Source organism: Myotis yumanensis, unplaced genomic scaffold, assembly GCF_028538775.1.
Source record: "Myotis yumanensis isolate MYYU_CA2020_CCGP unplaced genomic scaffold, mMyoYum1.0.hap1 SCAF_10, whole genome shotgun sequence".
In the NCBI taxonomy this organism is placed as follows: Eukaryota; Metazoa; Chordata; class Mammalia; order Chiroptera; family Vespertilionidae; genus Myotis; species Myotis yumanensis.
The window spans coordinates 72,400,969-72,422,571 of NW_027223761.1; the positions used below are offsets into that span (position 1 = coordinate 72,400,969).

The following is a 21,603-nucleotide window of genomic DNA, read 5'->3' on the forward strand; positions in this document are numbered from 1 at the left end:
GCGACTAAGTCTGCTTTTGCTTACCATTGTATCTTAGCTATCCATTAGAGTCCTTAGCATATAAGAGCATTAAATAAATATTTACTGTCCAAAAATCACATACTTGAGACTTGAAGTTGAAAACAAAATTACCTTTTTCACTATTATACTAACTTGCATAGGAAATTAAGATATTTTTTGTTTCTCTCAATATTTCCTGTTGTTTTGATTTTGCAACATTGCTTTAAAAATGAGCACAATCTTTTATCTCTTAACATTGTTGACCTTTTAATTCTCAACCTTTTCCACATTTCTAGAAATTTCAATGTGGTTATAACAGTGAATTGCTGAGAAAAAATTATTCAGGTCTTATCAGAGGCATGGTCATAGGGATAGTCAGATGATGGGACAATGTTCCTGGAATGTGTGGTTGATTTATAGTACACAGAATCAAGAATGATATATATATATTTTTTTTTTTTAATTTTTTTTTTTTTTCGCTTAAAGTATTACAAAGGGTATTACATAAGTGTCCTTTTTTCTCCCCCGCCCTTGACAAACCCCTACCCTCCCTTACCCCCCAGTGTCTTATGTCCATTAGTTATGCTTATATGCATGCATACAAGTCCTTCGGTTGATCTCTTACTCCCCTCCCTCCTGCCCCCCAACTCTCTCTGGCCTTCCCACTGCAGTTTGACAATCAGTTTGAGGCAGCTCTGCCTCTGTATCTATTATTGTTCAAAAGTTTGTAATGGTCTTTATTATCCATGAATGAGTGAGATCATGTGGTATTTTTCCTTCATTGACTGGCTTGTTTCACTTAGCATAATGCTCTCCAGTTCCATCCATGATGTTGCAAATGGTAGGAGTTCCTTCTTTTTAACAGCAGCATAGTATTCCATCGTGTAGATGTACCACAGTTTTCTAATCCATTCATCTACTGATGGGCACTTAGGCTGTTTCCAGATCTTAGCTATGGTGAATTGTGCTGCTATGAACATCTGGGTGCATATATCCTTTCTGATTGGTGTTTCTGGTTTCTTGGGATATATTCCTAGAAGTGGGATCACAGGGTCAAATGGGAGTTCCATTTCCAATTTTTTGAGGAACCTCCATACTGCCTTCCATAGTGGCTGCACCAGTCTGCATTCCCACCAGCAGTGCACAAGTGTTCCTTTTTCTCCACATCCTCTCCAGCACTTGTCGTTTGTTGATTTGTTGATGATGGCCATTCTGACAGGTGTGAGATGGTACCTCATTGTTGTTTTGATTTGCATCTCTCGGATGATTAGTGACTTTGAGCATGTTTTCATATGTCTCTTGGCTTTCTGAATGTCCTCTTTTGAAAGGTGTCTATTTAGATCCTTTGCCCATTTTTTGATTGGATTGTTTATCTTCTTTTTGTTAAGTTGTATGAGTTCCCTATAAATTTTGGAGATTAAGCCCTTATCAGATATGACGTTGGCAAATATGTTTTCCCACGAGGTGGGTTTTCTTGTTGTTTTGTTGATGGTTTCTTTTGCTGTGCAGAAGCTTTTTATTTTGATGTAGTCCCATTTGTTCAGTTTCTCTTTAGTTTCAACTGCCCTAGGAGCTGTATCAGTGAAGAAATTGTTTTGGCATATGTCTGAGATTTTGTTGCCTTTGTATTCTTCTAGAATTTTTATGGTTTCCTGTCGTACATTTAAGTCCTTTATCCATTTTGAGTTTATTCTTGTGTATGGTGTAAGTTGGTGCTCTAGTTTCATTTTCTTGCATATGTCTGTCCAATTTTCCCAACACCATTTATTGAAGAGACTATCTTGGCTCCATTGTATGTTCATGCCTCCTTTGTCAAAAATTAATTGAGCATATTGGTTCGGGCTAATTTCTGGACTCTCTATTCTATTCCACTGATCTATATGTCTGTTCTTGTGCCAGTACCAGGCAGTTTTGAGAACAGTGGCTTTGTAATACAGCTTGATATCTGGCATTGAGATCCCACCTACTTTGTTCTTTCTCAGGATCGTTGCAGCTATTCGGGGTCTTTTTTTATTCCAGATGAATTTTTGGAGAGTTCGTTCTAGATCTTTGAAGAAGGCCATTGGTATTTTAATGGGAAGTGCGTTGAATGTATAGATTGCTTTGGGTAGTATGGACATTTTAATGATGTTGATTCTACCAATCCAAGAACATGGTATGTTCTTCCATCTGTTTATGTCTTCCTCTATCTCTTTTTTCAACGTCCTGTAGTTTTCTGAGTAGAGGTCTTTAACCTCTTTAGTTAAGTTTATTCCTAGGTATCTTAATTTTTTTGGTGCGATGGTAAATGGGATTGTTTTTCTGATCTCCCTTTCTGAAAGTTCACTATTGGTGTATAGAAATGCCTCAGATTTCTTGGGGTTAATTTTGTATCCTGCTACATTGCCAAATTCATGTATTAAGTCTAGTAGCTTTTTGATGGAGTCTCTAGGGTTTTGTATGTATAATATCATGTCATCTGCAAATAAGGACAGTTTTACTTCCTCTTTTCCAATTTGGATGCCTTTTATTTCTTCTTCTTGCCTAATTGCAATGGCTAATACTTCCAGTACTATGTTGAACAGGAGTGGTGAGAGTGGGCATCCCTGTCTTGTTCCTGTTCTTAGGGGAAATGATGTTAGTTTTTGTCCATTGAGTATGATGTTGGCTGTGGGCCTGTCATATATGGCTTTTATTATGTTGAGGTATGATCCTTCTATTCCCACCTTGCTGAGAGTTTTTATCAAAAATGGGTGTTGGATTTTGTCGAATGCTTTTTCTGCATCAATTGATATGACCATGTGGTTTTTTTCTTTCAATTTGTTTATGTGATGTATCACATTTATTGATTTACAGATGTTGTACCATCCTTGCATCTCTGGGATAAATCCTACTTGGTCATGGTGTATGATCCTTCTGATGTACTGCTGGATCCGATTTGCTAAGATTTTGTTGAGGATTTTGGCATCTATGTTCATGAGGGATATTGGCCTGTAATTCTCTTTCATTGTGATGTCTTTACCTGGTTTTGGTATTAGGGTGATGCTGGCTTCATAGAATGAGCTTGGAAGCGTTCCTTCCTCTTGAATTTTTTGTAGTAGTCTGAGGAGGGTAGGTTTTAGTTCTTCCTTGAATGTTTGGTAGAACTCCCCTGTGAAGCCGTCTGGCCCTGGGCTTTTGTTTGCTGGAAGCTTTCTGATGACTGCTTCAATTTCTTCCATAGTTATTGGCCTATTGAGGTTTTTAGATTCTTCCTGATTGAGTTTTGGAATGTTGTATTTTTCTAGGAATTTGTCCATTTCCTCCAGGTTGTCTAGTTTGTTGGAGTAGAGTTGCCCGTAGTATTGTTTAACAATCATTTGTATTTCTGTGGGGTCTGTTGTTATTTCGCCTCTATCATTTCTGATTTGGTTTATTTGGGACCTCTCTCTTTGCTTCTTGGTGAGCCTGGCTAGGGGTTTGTCAATCTTGTTTATCCTTTCAAAGAACCAGCTCTTGGTTTCATTGATTTTCTGTATTGTTTTTTTGGTCTCTATTTCACTGATTTCTGCTCTAATCTTTATTATCTCCTTCCTTCTGCTCACTCTGGGGTTTTCTTGTTGCTCTCTTTCTAATTCTTTGAGTTGTAGAGTTAGATGATTGACTACCATTTTTTCTTGTTTTTTGAGATAGGCCTGTAGAGCTATAAACTTTCCTCTCAGGACTGCTTTCATTGTGTCCCAGAGGTTTTGGATTGTTGTGTTTTCATTGTCATTAGTGTCCAGGATGTTTTCAATTTCTTCTTTGATGTCATCGGTAACCCAATCAATATTTAATAACATGCTATTCAGCTTCCAAGTGTTTGAGTATTTTGGGTTGTTTTTATTGTAGTTTATTTCTAACATTATGCCATTGTGGTCTGCGAAGAAGCTTTTTATGATTTCAATCTTCTTGAATTTGTGGAGACTTTGCTTGTGACCCAATATGTGGTCTATTTTTGAATATGTCCCATGAGCACCTGAGAGGAATGTATATTCCGCAGCTGTGGGGTGAAGTGTTCTGAAGATGTCAATTAAGTCCATCTGATCTAGTGAGTCATTTAGGATTGCTGTTTCTTTGCTGAGTTTTTGTCTAGCGGATTTATCCAGTGATGTCAGTGGTGTATTAAAGTCCCCTACTATGATTGTATTGTTGTCGATCTCTCCCCTGATATCTTCCAGAAGTTTTCTTATGTATGTGGGTGCTCCTGCATTGGGTGCATATATGTTTACCAGGGTTATATCTTCTTGTTGTATTGATCCCTTTAGTATTATGAAGTGGCCTTCCTTATCTCTGGTTATGGCCTTCACTTTGAGATGTATTTTGTCAGATATAAGTATTGCTACCCCAGCTTTCTTTTCCTTTCCATTTGCGTGAAAGATATTTTTCCATCCCTTCACTTTCAGTCTGTGTGAGTCCCTTCTAATGAGGTGGGTCTCTTGTAGACAGCAGATGTATGGGTCATGTTTTTTTATCCATTCAGCCACTCGATGTCTTTTGGTTGGAGCATTTAGTCCATTTACATTTAAAGTTATTATTGAAAGGTACTTGTTTGTAGCCATTTCTTTTTGTGTGTGTGTGTGTGGCTGTTTTCTTTCTGAGCTTGATATTTCTTCTTTTTACACCAGTCCCTTTAGCATTTCTTGCATGGCTGGCTTGGTGGTGATAAACTCCCTTAGCCCTTTTTTGTCTGTGAAGCTTCTTATTTCCCCTTCAATTTTGAATGATAGCCTTGCTGGATAGAGTATTCTTGGATTCAGTCCTTTGCTTTGCATCACTTTGTAGATTTCCGTCCATTCTTTTCTGGCCTGATGTGTTTCTGTTGAGAAATCAAGAATGATATATATTTTTATAAATTTCAAAATTAGTGATGACATTTTTGGAAGCTCAAATGCTTAATAGCCTGATGAGACTATCCTATACAATAAAAGCCCAGCGACTGAAACGTTGGAACAACCAGAACGACCACGGCCTCTCACCCCGGCCGGCCGACCCCCAGCGAGCAGGTAAGGGCGATCAGGCAGGCAGGTGAGCAGTTAGGGGTGATCAGGGAGGCAGGCAGAGACGGTTAGGGGTGATCAGGCAGGCAGAGTGGTTAGGGGTGATCAGGCAGGCAGAGGCGGTTGGGGTGATCAGGCAGGCAGGCAGAGGGGTTAGGGGCGATATCAGGCAGGCAGGAAAGTGGTTAGGGGTGATCAGGCAGGCAGGCGGTTAGGGGCAATCAGGCAGGCAGGCGAGCAGTTAGGGGCATCTGACAGGCAGGCAGAGTGGTTGGATCTAACCTCTAAGAGAAGATAACAGGGAAAATGCAAATAATTAGAGGGTGAAGGAAGATTCAGTTACATATAAAAGTGCATATTCTTCTACTAATATATTTTTAGATAAGATACATACCTATTAGATATTTATGCTCTCTTGGATAAGTGTCTGAACACAATTTGGGTATGATTATGCTGGATGAAATTTAAGTTTTCTTCAGATTCTCTGTTCTGCTTCATAGACTGTTTCAAAGTATACCCTTGCTGTGTTTTAAGTTGGATTTCTTAAGTGGGAGAGGCACGCTTCAGTTTTAGAATTAGATTCACCTATGTTTGGTTCCTCTCTCTATCCATTCATCGCTGTGTGACTTTGATTGTTACTTAGTCTCTCTCAGGCTCTGCTTTGTATGACAGTACAAAGGAGAATGACAATTTCTTTGTTGCAGGGATATTTGGATGGGAGAGTACTCAAAGTTTTTATTAATACTTAGCACATAGTTGATCATTGTTATGAAAAAGATCAGTTCTGATATTTTTCAAAATGTAGTATGTTATGGTGGAGATATAGTCTGAAGTTAAAATAATAATTTGTAAGTTAGGGCAGTTTACATAAATAGGTAAACCTGAAAGAATATGAGACATACAAGTATTAATATGGAAAAAAAGAAGATAAAGATAAATTCCTGTTATGGACAAGAAAGCTAATGTGCTCTGGGAAATATCTAACTAATAATTATTTTACCTGATTCTCTCAATGACTTTTTAGAAATTTTCTTCTGTTTATATTTTGTTTCATTTTCTCTAGTTTTTAAGGTAGAAGTTGACATCATTGATTTGAGGCCTTTTTTTGTTTTCTAATATAGGTGTTTAGTGCTTTAATTGTCCCTGGGAATACTGCTTTAGCAACAGCCCACATATTCTCATATGTTGTATTTTTTTTTCCGGTTTAAAATACTTTTTAGTTTTCTTTTTGTTGTTGTTGATCAGGTTATTCCGAGTGTGCTATTTAGTGTCCAAATAGTTGGCAATTTTCCAAATATCTTGATGTTACGAATTCTAATTTAATTACATTGTGTTCAGTGTACATACTTTGTTACTTGAATCCTTTTAAATTTATTGAGACTGTGTTACAGCCAAGAATGTCATCAGTCTTGGTAAATGTTCTTTGTGCACTTGAATTTGTATCCTGCTGATGTTGGATAGAATTTCTGTCAATGTCAGGTTAATAGTTTATTCAAGTTGATAGTTTATTTAGGTCTTTTATATGCTTAGTGATTTTCTACTTGTTCTATAAATTTTCGAAACAGTGGTGTTTAAATTTCTATCCATAGTTATGGATTTTTCTATTTCTCCTGCAATTCTATCAAGTTTTGCTTCATATATTTCGAAACTCTGTTATTAGGTTCATGTACTTCGGGGTTCTTGTGTCCTCTTGATGGTCTGACTCTTTTATCACTATGAAATGCCTTTTATCCTTCACAATATTGTTTGCTTTGAAATCTACTTTCTCTGACATGAATAGAGCCACTTCAGCTTTCTTCAAATCTTTTTTTTTTTTAGATATGTTTTTATTGATTTCAGAGAGAGGAAGGGAGTAGGAGAGAGAGAAACATCAGTGATGAGAGAGAATCATTGATCAGCTGTCTCCTGCACTCTCCCTACTGGGGATATAGCCTGAAACCCAGGCATGTGCCCTGACAGGGAATGGAATGGTGACCTCCAGGTTCATGGGTTGACACTCAACCACTGAGCCACACCGACCAGGCTCATATCTTTTAAAATATCTGCTGAGATCCAAGCATCTTGCAATTGCTTTGTAGTTGATAAAAGATGGTTCTCTTTTTGGTACTTAGTAGACTGAGTAGAACTTAGAACTGAGTCTAAGGGAAGTAAAACCACAAGTTAATGAGCAATTATGATACAGTGTGGTCATCACAAGACTAATGGGAGTAGAGTATTGGAGTTGTTTAGAGGATCTAGGAAAGTTATTACAAGGAGGTGACAACTACATCTAAGCCTCAGATTGAAATATGAGTAGGAGTAGAATGGCAAAATTGGTCAGAGAGTGATCCGTGCAAAGCCTGAGCACAGCAGTACTTTGCAGACTGAAATTAGAGTGACTAGAGCCTAGAGTTTGTGTAGGGATGTAATCAGATGTGACTGGAGAAGTTATCAATTCCAGATCACAGAGGATTGTAATGGTAATGGTGGCTCACTTTACTGTGTGCCAGGCATGTATTGTGAAGATTAAGTGAAATAAAACTATTTGATAGATAATCTATACTAATAAAAGGGTAATATGCTAATTAGTCCGGGAGAACTTCTGGGAGACCTTCTGGACGTCCTTCCAGACAAAGCCATTGTGGCGGGGCCTAGGCAGAGGTGGTTAGGGGCGATCAGGCCAGCCAGGGAGGGCAGTTGGGGGTGAGCAGGCCGGTGCGGGGGGGACAGTTGGGGGCAATCAGTATGGCAGGGGCGGGCAGTTAGGGGTGATCAGGCCGGAAGGGAGGGCAGTTGGGGTTGATCAGGCTGGCAGCAGAGTGATTAGGGGCGATCAGGCAGGCAGGCAGGCAGGTGAGTGGTTAAGAGCCAACAGTCCCAGCTTGTGAGAGGGATCAGGCCTAAACTGGCAGTCGGACATCCCCCAAGGGGTCCCAGATTGGAGAGGGTGCAGGCTGGGCTGAGGGACACTTCCCCCTCCCCCCTGCACAAATTTTGTGCCCCGGGCCACTAGTATTGTTATAACCATTGTAAAATGAGGAAATAAAGCAGAGAGAGAGAGCACAGACAGGCAGTAGAATTTTACCATGGTCATTCTGACTGTAGAGGTCAAGCTTTTATCCATTATGCCTTTCTGTGTTTATGATTTAGTACACCAAACCAGAGTTTGAACTTGATTTTGTTCACAGTGCAGAGCTCTTGGAGGATTTTAATCAGGGACATAGTAAAATTTGTGTTTTGTGTTAAAAGTATCACCCTGGGTACAGTTTATGTTAAGGGAGATGTGGCGAAGGCACCTAGAGATATAGTTGAAAAATGTTTTCTGTTCTGTATAGAGTATATGCTAATTTTAAAGTGAAAGTGGCTCTCTGTGGTTTAGTTTCTTCATTTATTAAATGGAAATGAGAATAGTCCCCTCTTCCTAGGAGTGTAAAACAGTCAAATTCACAGAATTGCACATAGTAATTACTCTTTGAACTTCAGCTGTGATGATGATATGATGTGATGATGGATTGACCCTTGAAGGTCAAGCTTACATTTTAATCATGTTTTCTTTTTCTCCTTTTTAAAAAAATGTAAGTGTTTTATCATAGAACTTACAAATATGATTTAAGTATGCTTCAGTACAATAAAATCTAACTACTACCTTCTACTTCCCACTTCTGTTGCTCTGGTTTTTCAGTTTATGGGAAAGACAGATGGAGACTATTATACTCTGGATGACATGTTTGTCTCCAAAGCAGCTGAAAAAGAACATTTTGGTGAAGAAGCAGAAAACCAGAGGAAAAAAGCTATTGCTGAACACCAGAGTCTTGCTGCACAAATGGAAAGGTGTCTGTATTGTTTTGACAGCTCTCAGTTTCCCAAGCACCTTATTATTGCAATAGGTATTAAGGTAAGAAATATACAATTTATTGTTCTAAGGAAATGATTTAGTGGTATATGTAGATTTGTCTCTTTCTTCATACTCTTATAAGATTCCCAAGGAATCTGTCTTCTCTTAGTCTGTTTCAGATATTTTTCTTTTCTAGGGTCCCATAACCCATGATTTTTAAAATCTTTTTTACAGTGAGTATAAATATTTAAGTGACATGAAGCTTGCATTTTGCATGATTCTGCTCTTTAGAGAGGCAGCATTGGGTAGTGGTTAAGGCCCTAGACTGTGGAGCCAGACTATGTGAATTCAAATTCTGGCTCTGCCATTATCCTGTGTCTGACCTTATTTTTATGATTGACACTTGATTCTCCGTATTAAAATCCACCTCAGAGATCATCTAAAGTAGCTTCTTCTTTCTTTACTTTCTCATAGAACCTATTTATTTCTTCATAGAATATCTCATCATTTGAAGAAGTTTACTGTATTTTGTTTTACTTGTTTATTGAATATCTTCCCCAAGAGTCTGTGGGTTCCATGAGGATATAGATAATTTATTCATCATTGTATGCCAACCATGTCTGTTTACAGTCACTTATTTCAACAAATTTAATAGTCACTTATTTAATAGTTACTAATAAGAGTCGCTTATTTTAATAAATATTTGGTGGTTTAATTCTTATATTAAGTAAATCATTATCATGTACCTGATATATGGATGCCAGACCCTAATTATTCACTGGGGAAAATTGAGACTCAGATATATTATGGAGCTTGTTTTTCTAGTGAAATAGGAAAGAAAATAAACAAAGTAATAATTTCCCTGATTTAAGAAAGTGTTGTCATGTAGCAGATTGAGAAAATGGTATACAATTATGAGAAGTATTTTTTGAGAAGGTAGTCTTAGAAGGCTTCTCTGAGGAGATATTTTGTGAAGATATGAAAGATGAGAAGGCACAAGCAAAATGAATACACATAAGAGTGAATACTGCTTCAGGAAGGGGCATCAGTGAGTGAAAGCTTTGCGGAAAAAATGAATTTCATGTTCACAAAACAGAAAGACTAGTGTAGCTCGAGTGGAGTGAGTGAGAGAAGGCGATGGGAGAGGAAGTAGAATGGATGAATGCTAGTTTTAGGAAATCCTAGTTTTGGGAACATACATATACATTTTTCTTAATTTAATTAATTTGTTTGTTTTATAAACACACACACACACACACACACACACACACACTCTCCTATGTATCCAATGGCTTTTCCATTCCAACTCTAGTCTTGAATATCTTTAGATCATTAAGACAGTCAATGTATCCTTCTTTTTCTTCTCCTTTCCCTCCATACTTTATGGGAAAGGTAAATGTAAAAATTCTATTCAAACTTTAGTCAATTAAAAATATCCACTTTAACCAGCTACTGGTATTAATTTTTCTAAGTTCTTTTCCAGACTTTTACCTAAGCATTTACATTTTTTAATTATGACATTGTGTATAAATTTTTCATTCTTCTTTAGTCTTATCCCTACCTAAAAAAAAATGTAAGCATAAATTAAACATAAAGTACCATTTAAGTCCTTCCTGCAATGTTTTAGGGGAAGTTTGGGTTATTTTCAGTGAGTTCATTTTCCCGCTGCATGAAGACGGGCTGAGCCCAGGGAGGCACAGTGTGCAGACCTTAATAGTTACTTTGCTGTTAAGCAGAAATGCTAAATAGTATTTCAGAGCAATTCAGTAGTTCTCACTCAGCTTGAATGTCTAATATTTAACGTTAATGTCTTATATCCAAGTATATTAATGAAACTATCTTGGTACTCTTAGAGTCAGACAGTTAGATAACGATCTGGTCATCAGCTGTCCCTGCCTTCTCTTTCCTTTTTATAAAATAAAAGTCCTCTAGCCACCTTTCTGTCTTAACACTTTGCTTTACTTTTTAAAAAATTGATTTTATTTTTTTATTTTACTTTTTATTTTTTTTTCAATTTTAGAGTGAAAATTTGCAATTTTCAGAGAAAAACTGAAAAGACAGTACAGAGTTCCATATAATTTATACCCAGTTTTCTCTGTTAATACAACTTATGTCAGTATAGTAAAGTTGTTACAATTAATGAATCACTACTGATACTGTTTTTAATTGTGAATATGGTCCTTTCTCAGCAAAGTTTTAAAAATTTGCATTATTTTATTGAATAAACAAAACAATAAAATTGTCTGCCATACAAAATATTTCTAGCTAAAGCCTAACAAAATTAACAGAAAATATGATCAAGCAACTATGCAGAATATTATTGATGCTCTTTATGAATATCTTTTGCTCACTATTACACATACTGATTGACCTTTTATTTTTATTATTGTTTTTATCCTCACCTGAGGATCTATTTATTGGTTTTAGAGAGAGGGAGAGATAGAGATAGACAGCCAGACATCAGTGTGAGAGAGAAACATTGATCAGTTGCCTCCCGTACTAGGAATCAAACTCACAACCTAGGTATGTGCCCTGATCAGGAATTGAACTTGCAACCTTTCTGGTGTACGGGGAGCAATGCTCCATCCAACTGAGCCACTTGGCCAGGGCCTATTAACCCTTTCTAAAAAAAGATAACTTACAATGGAAAAGTAGCTCCAGCTTGTAGTTAATACATGTATGTAAATAAATAGAACTTAGCCAGAGAAGTACAGCCACTCAGAGGCTATTTCCTTTCTCTCTTAGTTGGGTGAATTCTCCTTTCTCAGCCAATGAGAGAAAAGCCTGAATTAATAAGTATTAGATATTTCTGCTATTACCAGGCCGTGCATTTTTTTTTTTTATTCTTGCAAAATTATACCAAGATCTTTGAAAGCATATACCTTTTTCAGATCAAGGATAAAGTGTCTTTCATTCTGTCCTTGGGTAAGCTTAATCTTTGATGTGTAACAGTTAAAACTGAGACTTATGCTATTAATTTCCAGTTAATTAAAAGCTATCTTGCCATTTGTCTCAGTGATTCCACTTCTAGGAATATATCCTAAGAAACCCAAAACACCAATCAGAAAGAATATATGCACCCTCTGTTCATAAGAGCACAATTTATAATAGCTAAATATCTGGAAATAGCCAAAGTGCCCATCAGTAGATGTGTGGATAAAAAAGCTGTGATACATTTATACCATGGAATACTATGCAGCAGAAAAAAAGAGACAGCATGGAGGGACCTGGAGAGTATTATGCTAAGTGAAATAAGCCAGTCAGAGAAAGACAAGTATCACATGATCTCACTTATATATGGAATCTAATGAACAAAATAAACTGATGAACAAAACAGATCCCAAGACATAGAAGCATAGGACATACTGCAGAATCTCAGAGGGAAGGTGGGGAAGTATGGGTGGGTGGGCACTGATCAACCAAAGAACTTGTATGCATATATGCATAACTCATGGACACATACGTAGGAGGTGAAGGCCTGGGGTGGGGAGGCGGGAACGGGCTAGAAGGGGTCAATGGAGGAAAAAAACGGACATGTAATACTTTCAACAATAAAGATTTAGTTTTAAAAACAAAAGCTATCTTCATGGCTTTTAAAATATTTTAAAAATATTAAATGTTTTTAAAAACATTAAAATATATTGCTTATAGGCAAGTATACATTATTAAATGTTAGCCGTATTTCCCTAGTAAGGGTCCATCTGTTGCAACTGAGAATAGATAGCAATAACATTTCATGTTTGCAATTTTTCCCCCATAGGTTTATTTATGTTTACCCAACTTTCGATCTCTTACTGAGGGTCACTGCCTGATAGTCCCTCTGCAGCACCATAGAGCCGCTACCTTATTGGATGAAGACATCTGGGAGGAAATTCAGGTCAGCACGATAATGTTCATTATCATTGTAAAACTTATGAACAATTTTTACAAACTATTCTGATAAATCTCAACAAGTTTTATACCTTCATCCAATGATTTTGAACTTTCTGAACTTGTATACATTTATATAGTTGTGCATATCTGTGGATCATGGTATTTTCACCATGATCCCTTATGTACTACATACTTTGGAAGCTTTTTACTTTCTTAAAATTTATTGATTGATTTCAGAGAGAGAGAGGAAGGGAGAGACAGAGAGAAAGAGAGAAACATCGATTTGTTGTTCCATTTATTGATGCATTCATTAGTTGATTCTTGTATGAGCCCTGACTTGGGATCGAATCTGCAACCTGGTGTATTAGGATGGCACTCTAATCAACTGAGCCACCCAGCCAGGGCCATAATTGAAAGTTTAAAAAAAAAAATTTTTTTTTTAATTGAGATACATTGACATATAACATATTAGTTTCAGGTGTTCAACTGAAAGCTTTTGTCTACTAAATTAACTGTGACAAAGTAATTATTATTTTTACTTTAAAAAAGTCAGTGTAAGAATTTTAAAAAAATATGTATTTTATTGATTTTTTACAGAGAGGAAGGGAGAGGGATAGAGAGTTAGAAACATCGATGAGAGAGAGACATCTATCAGCTGCCTTCTGCACACCTCCTATTGGGGATGTGCCCGCAACCAAGGTATATGCCCCTGACCGGAATTGAACCTGGGATCCTTCAGCCTGCAGACCAATGCTCTATCCACTGAGCCAAACCAGTTAGGGCCAGTGTAAGATTTTTAATCTGTGCATTTGTGAAACATGAGATAATCATGCTTACGACAGTAAGCTAATAAGTTACAGCCAAAAGGAAAGATATTTTTAAATAATGAAAAATAAATTTTGGAAGTTAGATGTTTATATTCAGCAGTTGTTTTATTTTTCTGTAATGGAACTGGCTCTCTCTGCTATTGTGATTTTGTGGGGATTTCTTACCAGCTTTAATTTTTGCACTTTTCCCTTTATAACCTGGCTTATAGTTTGGATTCAGGGACTTTGTATATGTGCCAGGGAGCTTTAAGAAATTGAGAGGCATAATAGTATGGTTGAAATTGCTGCTGAATTATTTCAAGACCTCATAATCACCAAGAAAGAAAGAATGAAAACTCTTGTTTTTTAAATACCTGACCACTGAATAGGGATACAGGGACTTCTACTTAGAAAAATGTGAAAATGGTTAGACTTCAAAAGAGATTATATACTAGTCTTTTCATGATGCCAGTAAAAATGCCAAAAGAGGAGCTATTTTAACTGCATTGAATGAAATTCAAGTCTCATTCTCCATGGAATATTTAAGTATATGCTGGGAAAGTTAAAGGACAGACTGTTTTAATGCATCTATGACCAAGCAAGGGTAAGAATGTGGACTAATATATTTGATGTGAAAATTTATTGTTTTTTTTTCTAGTAGTGGATGTCAGTGCAATAAATAATTTCAAGTGAAAAGTGTGCAAATTCAGTTTTCAGAATTATTTTGGGACTTTTCTGAAATGCTTCTAGAAAGTATATATACTTCCCAGCCTGTGTGGCTCAGGGGATTGAGCGTCATCCCATGCACCAAGAGGTTGCCAGTTCTATTCGTGGTCAGGGCGCATGCCCAGGTTATGGGCTACATCCCCAGTGGGGCCTTATAGGAGGGAGCTGATGGATGTTTCTCTTTCATCGATGTTTTTATCTCTCCATCTCCCTTCCTCTCTCTCTAAAATCAATAAAAAATAAAGAATGAAAAAAGTGGTACTCATAGAAAACAAAAAATTTATATATCAATACTGATTTAATTTAGAACAAAATACAGTGCCAGAAAGATTTAAGGTAATACAGGAATGAAGTCTGTGTGTTTTATATTTCTGTAAGAAATTAAGCTACTTTATGAAACACATTGAAGTAGATAAAGAAGGAATTTATTCAGTACAACATATACTGAATACATGAGTATAAGATAATTCAAGTGTCGAGAAATGCAGAGACAAACGCATTCATTAATTCTGCCCAAAGGTATGGCATATTCTAGTACAGGTTACATTATAGTTTAGCAGATTTTGTAAGCCATGTGAATTACAGAATATTGAGTGAGGGAAGAAAAACCAAATTGTTTCATATAAATAATGGCATTATAGCTCTTACTTCCAAATATGTATAAAATCTCAAATTACACCCTGTTGAATATTCTTATGGCCATTCACCTCTTTTAGAGAATATATTTAAAAAAATGATTAGACCTAGCAAAATATATTGTTTGCAGCCCAGCCTGCGTGGCTCAGTGGCCTATGAACCAGGAGGTCAAGGTCTGATTCCCGGTCAGGGCACATGCCTGGGTTGTGGGCTCCATCCCCAGTGTGTGGTGTGAGGAGGCAACTGATCAATGATTCTCTCTCATCATTGATGTTTCTATCTCTCTCTCCCTTTCCCTTCCTCTCTGAAATCAATAAAAATATAAAATATATATATATATATGTGTATATATATATATATATAGTTTGCAAATACAGGAGCCATTTCTTTCAAGTGACTTTCCCCCCATCTTCTAGTAACATTTAAATTTAATCTTAGAGTTTATATTTAATAAAAATGCAAACATAAGTTTCAGCAAAATATATGGGAATAATTACAAATTTCGAATGAATAAAGTTCCAAATTTTTAGTTTTATTAAATGCATAGTGAAATTCTGTCCCCTTTAAATTTATTTTTATCAGTTTGACAAATATGTTTGAACATATGTTATAGGTCCATTTTTTAAATATCCCAAATTGGCAGTATGGTGGTAGAGTCTTTGATTCTCATCTACAGTGGACTTCACTGTGGAGTGATATAATGGGGCCATTTCATTGGGAAACCTCCAGTGTGGGTACCTTTATGTCTTTTTCTTGGGGCCAATCAGAATCTCTAGAAAGACCCTTTTAATCTCTTGCCCAGAGCATTTAAACCAGCTGGCCAGTGTTCTGGGAGCTGAGTCAGGGAAGAGGCTGGAGTGCCAAAATGTTGAACATTTAAGAACATTAAGTAACACTTCCTATAATGCCCCAGTTTTCAGACTGTAGAATCTCAACTATCTGGTTTTCTTAGCCCAGCCGCCTTCTACAAAGGATAATCCTACAGTATTCTGCTGGTGTGGAGGAGGGCCTCTGGTGTGTTAAAGACTTCCACCTATGCCATCTGGGTTTTTTGTTTGTTTTTAATCCTCCCTGGAGGATATGTTTATTGATTATCTGAGAGAAAGAGGAAGGGAAAGAGTGAGAGAGAAACATCAGTTGGTTGCGTCTCTTACACGCCCTGACCAGGGATCAGACCCACAACCGAGGTATGCGCCCTGACTGGGATCCTTCAGAGAAAGAGAGAAATCTGATGTTAAGGAGATAACATTAAATTTCCATATTCCTAGTAGAAAATACTTCACTTTTAAGGAACCCACAACCTTTTGGTGTATGGGACGCCACTTCAACCAACCGAGCCGCTTGGCCAGGGCACCGTCTGTTTATTACCACGCCTTCCCTTCACTTCCACAAGCCTTTCGAGGATTCTGCAGCCTGGCCCTCTTCTTTACTGTCCCTGCTAAGCCCCGGCTCCTATGTCACCCAGGTGTGAACCCGCTTCTAGTGTTTAAGTCAGGTAATCCCTGGTGATCTGATCGTTAGTGTTTTCTCTCATTATTTGTTCTAGTAGTTTTGTGCTGTTTTAAAAATTAATGTCATTTTTGAGGGGACACTCTGTGAAGGGTATAGAGTTAAATGTGTATGTTCTGTTCTATCTCATAACATTTATCTTTGGATAACTTTACCTTTAAAACTTTAAGTTCTATTAGAAAACTGGAGTAAATAATAGGATTACTATTATATGATAGCTTTGATATTTTTCATTTTCATTTCAAAATTGTTTACTCATACCTACTTGATCTTTTTGTGATGTGACTTGATACATGTTAAGAATTATAATGCCCTGTAGTATTGTTTACTTATATGTATTATAAGGAATTTTAGTTCAAGTGTGTTACCTAAATGAGGAATAGCAATTAGGTGAGTAATCATAGCTTAGAAATGTGGAAAATAGTGATTACCCAAAGGGTGAAGTATTTTCCATTAGGAATATGGAAATTTATATGTTATCCCCAAAACATGGGATCTCTATATCTCTCTGAAGCATAAAATAGTTTTGGTATCTTAATGAACTTAAGAGCTTTCTTCACTGTTTAGTTTTCATATAACTATAAAAAATGAATATTATTTAAATATGTATAGTATATTCATTATATTGAACTCCGGGGGCGAATCCTGCTTTAATGGAATTGGTAACCTCAAATTACACCATTAAACTCATATTTTAAAATTAAAGTCTTTTATATTCATGGAGCAGAAGTACTTTTTTTTTTTTTTTAAATATATTTTATTGATTTTTTACAGAGAGGAAGGGAGAGAGATAGAGAGTTAGAAACATCGATGAGAGAGAAACATCGATCAGCTGCCTCCTGCACATCTCCCACTGGGGATGTGCCTGCAACCCAGGTACATGCCCTTGACCAGAATCGAACCTGGGACCTTTCAGTCCACAGGCCGACGCTCTATCCACTGAGCCAAACCGGTTTCGGCAGCAGAAGTACTTACAATAGTATGTGTCCTCCTTGAAGCTATTAGCTTGATGTTTATATATTTTATAATATTGTACTATTCTTTGATCACTTCTCATTTAGTACTTTTGAATTTTCATTTATAATTCATGACATCTTGAGTCTGTCTTCACTACTTCCAACAGTTAAGCCAGGGAAGGATTATGAACAATCAGGAAGGAAGGAAGTCTGTGAGATAATTTGGATTGCCTAAATTTTTATTATTATTGTTGTTGCCGCTTTTTATTCACTTTTTCCCTTCTTCAAAAATGTTTGGTTTTCAATTATATAGTTCCACTTATATAGAAAATAATTTTCCTTTTTCTAGCATATAAAATTATTTTCTCTCTACAGAACTAGAAAATGAAGTAAATAGCGATTAATTGAAAATACTTATAATAAATAAAAATTTACAAACATAGTAACAGTTAACAAAATAGAGATAATCTAATAAACTATATTCTAAAGCTAAATTTGCATATTTCCCATTTGATTTTGTTTTTTAGTTGTTTTGTCCATATAATATGAGGCATAGGAAGGTAACTATTTGGGACATATATTTCAGCAGCGGGAACAACAGGGTTAACTATTGTCGCTTTCTGGTTCAGCAGCAGCTTCAATCATATCCCTGATGTCAGTGAATTGCCCGTCTTGTCATTCTTCAGTAAGGGTGCAAATAAAACCTAACTCACAGAACTTTGCAACAGCAAAAGTTAATTTCTTATATCATAGTCCAGTGTGGATTGGACAGACAGTTCTCTAAGGCAGGTCGTCTGTAAGCAGTAATTCAGGCATCCGGCTCCTTCCCTGATAAGGCTCTTCTGTGTGGAGTCCTTCTCTTTCAGCACCTGGGATGAAAGACAGTGAACATGAGAAGGCACGCTGCCTCTGAGCTGCATCAACACCCAGGTCATACATATTGTTTCTACATGCATTCATTGCTCAGAACTTACTATGGCCCCACCTAGCCCCAGAGAGGCTGGGAAATTTGGTTTTCTTGTGTGCCCAGGAAGAGGGAAGGTGGGGGGTAGGGGACGGGAATAGATTAACCAAAGAATTTATATGCATATATGCATAGCCCTTAGACAGACAGTAGTGTGGGGAAGGCCTGGAGAGGGGGTGGGAATGGAGTGGAAAGGGTCAGTGGGGGAAAGATGAGGGACATCTGTCATACTTTCAACAATAAAGATAAAAAAAGAGACTATGTTCAACTTAATTATATTGCTGCAGTCAGAAATGAAAAGTGAATCCCATGCTTGTTGTTACTAAGTACCTTTCTAGTTCACCTCAAATTATAATTATTTGATCCCTCCCTCCCTCCCCTCTTCCCTCCTTCCCTTTTCTACTTGCTCTTACTTCATTAAAATGAGTAGAAGATGGAAAAGTGGTGAGTGACAATAGCAGATGAGCAGTGGAGGCCTGGCTGGGACCAGTGTTCATCCCCTACCCTCAGTAATAAGTAGCCTCTTCGCTTTTCGGGTGTCAACAGAGGCTGAGTGGGGAGCTTGAGCTTCTAGGCAGTGTCTCGGCAGCAACCTGGTCAAGTCTCCAGAGAATTATGCTAAGTGAGAAATACCAGCCCCAAAAGATTGTGTGATTCAATTTATATAATTTTCCTGAAATGACAGAATTAAAGAAAGTAGAACAAAGTGGTTGTTGCCAGGGTTTAAGAAAGGAGATGGGGGTTGGAGTGAGTGTGACTAGAAAAGGGCAACAGGAGACATCCTCGTAGTATTGGAGTCACTGTGTATCTTGACTGCATCAAAATTAGTATCTTGCTTGTCTGTGCTTTTGTAAAATGTTACCATGGGGGGAAGCTGGGTTAAGAGCACAAGGGATTGCTCTGTATTATTTCTACATGTGATCTATATCATAAGAAGATAACTTTAATTAAGATATTTAAAAATTATAAATCAAGCTGATAAATCTAAATAAAAAGTGTTTAATTCCCCTACTTGGACAAAGATACTTGCATAACACTCTACTAGGCCAAGTTTGAATTTGTAATTCTCAGACCCCCTCAGGGGGGAGAGTTGGCTTCTGGTCTTCAGCCTAGTGCTCCCCTTTCTTCTTCTAATCCCTGCGCCTTCCTGTACTATGAGGGGTGTCCTGTGAATCCATGTTCAAGTCGTGGACTCCATGTCTAAGCTCCTCTACAAACAACTGTCCCTCAGGTCAAGGAGTGTGAAATGTGAATAAAATAAATAAGTAAAAAATTAAAAAAAATAGTGATTTTGTAATAATGATGAGCTATTTGGGAAAAGAAAGTACTCTTTTCATCCTTAGTATATTTGATTTTCATATTCTTGGTAGGACTGGAAATAGGGGATTGCTTGAGTACACAAGGTTACAAATGAAGGGTCAGCAGACATGTAAGGGAACCAGCAAATGAAGATGCTGTGAGCATAGGGAAACAATTAGAAGTGAATTCTGCTTGTCTGTTACTGAATTAAAGGAAGCCTGCTTGCTCAGGGTACCTTTTTTGGCATATGGATGTTATTCTATATTTTACTGTAATTTCTGCATATTTTACCACCTGAATTTGATTTGATCTCTTTCGTTATTTTAGTTTATTGGAACCATTTCATTTATACATAAAACTATGCAGTGTGAATTTCAGTTTAAAAAATGTTGCTTAAATATGTGAAATTATGTACTGGATGTAGAAAGTAAAGCAGCTACAAAGTAACATTACTGAGTTCAGATATAGTTTACAATTTGTCTTTTATTTTAAAGGGATTCATTGTACTTTTAATTATTTTCATATTTTGAATCTTCTGTAAGTGCTTTCTTTACCTTTCTTTATATTTCCCTTTCTTCAGATGTTTAGAAAATCATTGGTAAAGATGTTTGAAGATAAAGGGTTGGATTGCATCTTTTTAGAAACTAACATGAGCATGAAGAAACAATATCATATGGTTTATGAATGCATTCCTCTCCCAAAGGAAGTGGGTGATATGGCTCCCATCTATTTTAAGGTATTTATAGATAGTCTTTACATGTGTACTTGTATTTTGCTACAGTGCAGTTTTATGAATACAGTTACCTTTATTCTTTATTTTTTCTCCAATGTACTTAAATAAAATTTTATGTTATATAAAGACATAAAGTAAATCACAAAAAATTATTTATAAATTTCTATGGAAAGAAATTTTGGATTTTGGCCTTGAAAAGCATGCTTTTCTATAAGTGTGCATATAATATCAAATGGTAATTTATAATTACTATTCCAATTTCTCATTTCTCAAATGAAAAATAGTTTTACCTTGAGTATTTCCAAGTCAAAATTATAGTCATAACTCTAGAAAACTTATCATTGAAACTCATGAGAGCCATAGACAGTTATATACAAACAGTACAAATAGCAATTGCTAAAGCAAGTTATTGCTGTAAGTTTTAGTATTTCATACCTCATTATGCTATTTATAAAGAGAAACTAATATCTTACTTTGACATACATTTTTGGATATATAGTAAATGACTACACTTCATGGTTAGGTGTTATAATATTCAAGAAACTTACTAAATAGCATGTGTTTGATGCTGACCTGAATACAATATAGTTTAATAGACTAATATAAATACAAAATATAGAACCGTATATGAAATAGTAACATGCACAATAAAGAAAGGAGGTAATGTTTTGTGAGATACTGTTGGAAGACTTGCAAGTGCAATGTTTAGACAGTATAGGATGGCAATGTAAATTCTATGTTAAAGAAAATTAGTTGAGAGATTATTATACTGTTCTTCAGTGGGTTTTGTTTGTTTGTTTGTTGTTTTGTACTTCCTCGGTATAGTCCTAATTGATGTGACTATAGGTGTTGAGGTATGGGCACACCATATGATCGTTAAAGATGCATTTATTGGATTTGGCTTAAATTTTTGTTTTTGTTAATCCTCACCCGAGGATATTTTCCCATTGATTTTTAGGGAGAGTGGAAGATTGAGAAACATAGATGTGAGAGAGAAACATCGATTGGTTGCCTCCTACATAAGCCCTGACCAGGGCCTGGGCTGGGGAAGAGCCTACAACCAAGGTATGTGCCCTTGACTGGAATTGAACCCGGGACTCTTTGGTCCACAGGCTGACCACTGAGCCAAATTGGGTAGAGCGGATTTGGCTTAAATTTTATAAAGAATGTGCTACATTATAGTGCCAACACAAGTAACCTATGCCTTTTATTTTTATTTTTTAATGTATTTATTGATTTCAGAGGAAGTGAGAGGGAGAGAGAGGTAGAAACATCAGTGATGAGAGAGAA

The 21,603-nt window shown here is 36.6% G+C and overlaps 1 protein-coding gene across 1 annotated transcript in view; it reads left to right on the forward strand.

Annotated features, from left to right (window-relative positions):
- CWF19L2 (CWF19 like cell cycle control factor 2) overlaps positions 1–21,603 on the forward strand; it is a 94,471-nt gene that overhangs the window by 60,564 nt on the left and 12,304 nt on the right. The window contains exons 13-15 of the mRNA XM_070425989.1: positions 8,659–8,871; positions 12,572–12,688; positions 20,161–20,316. Of these exons, the coding sequence (XP_070282090.1) occupies positions 8,659–8,871; positions 12,572–12,688; positions 20,161–20,316 (486 nt within the window). The remainder of the gene's footprint in view (positions 1–8,658; positions 8,872–12,571; positions 12,689–20,160; positions 20,317–21,603) is intronic.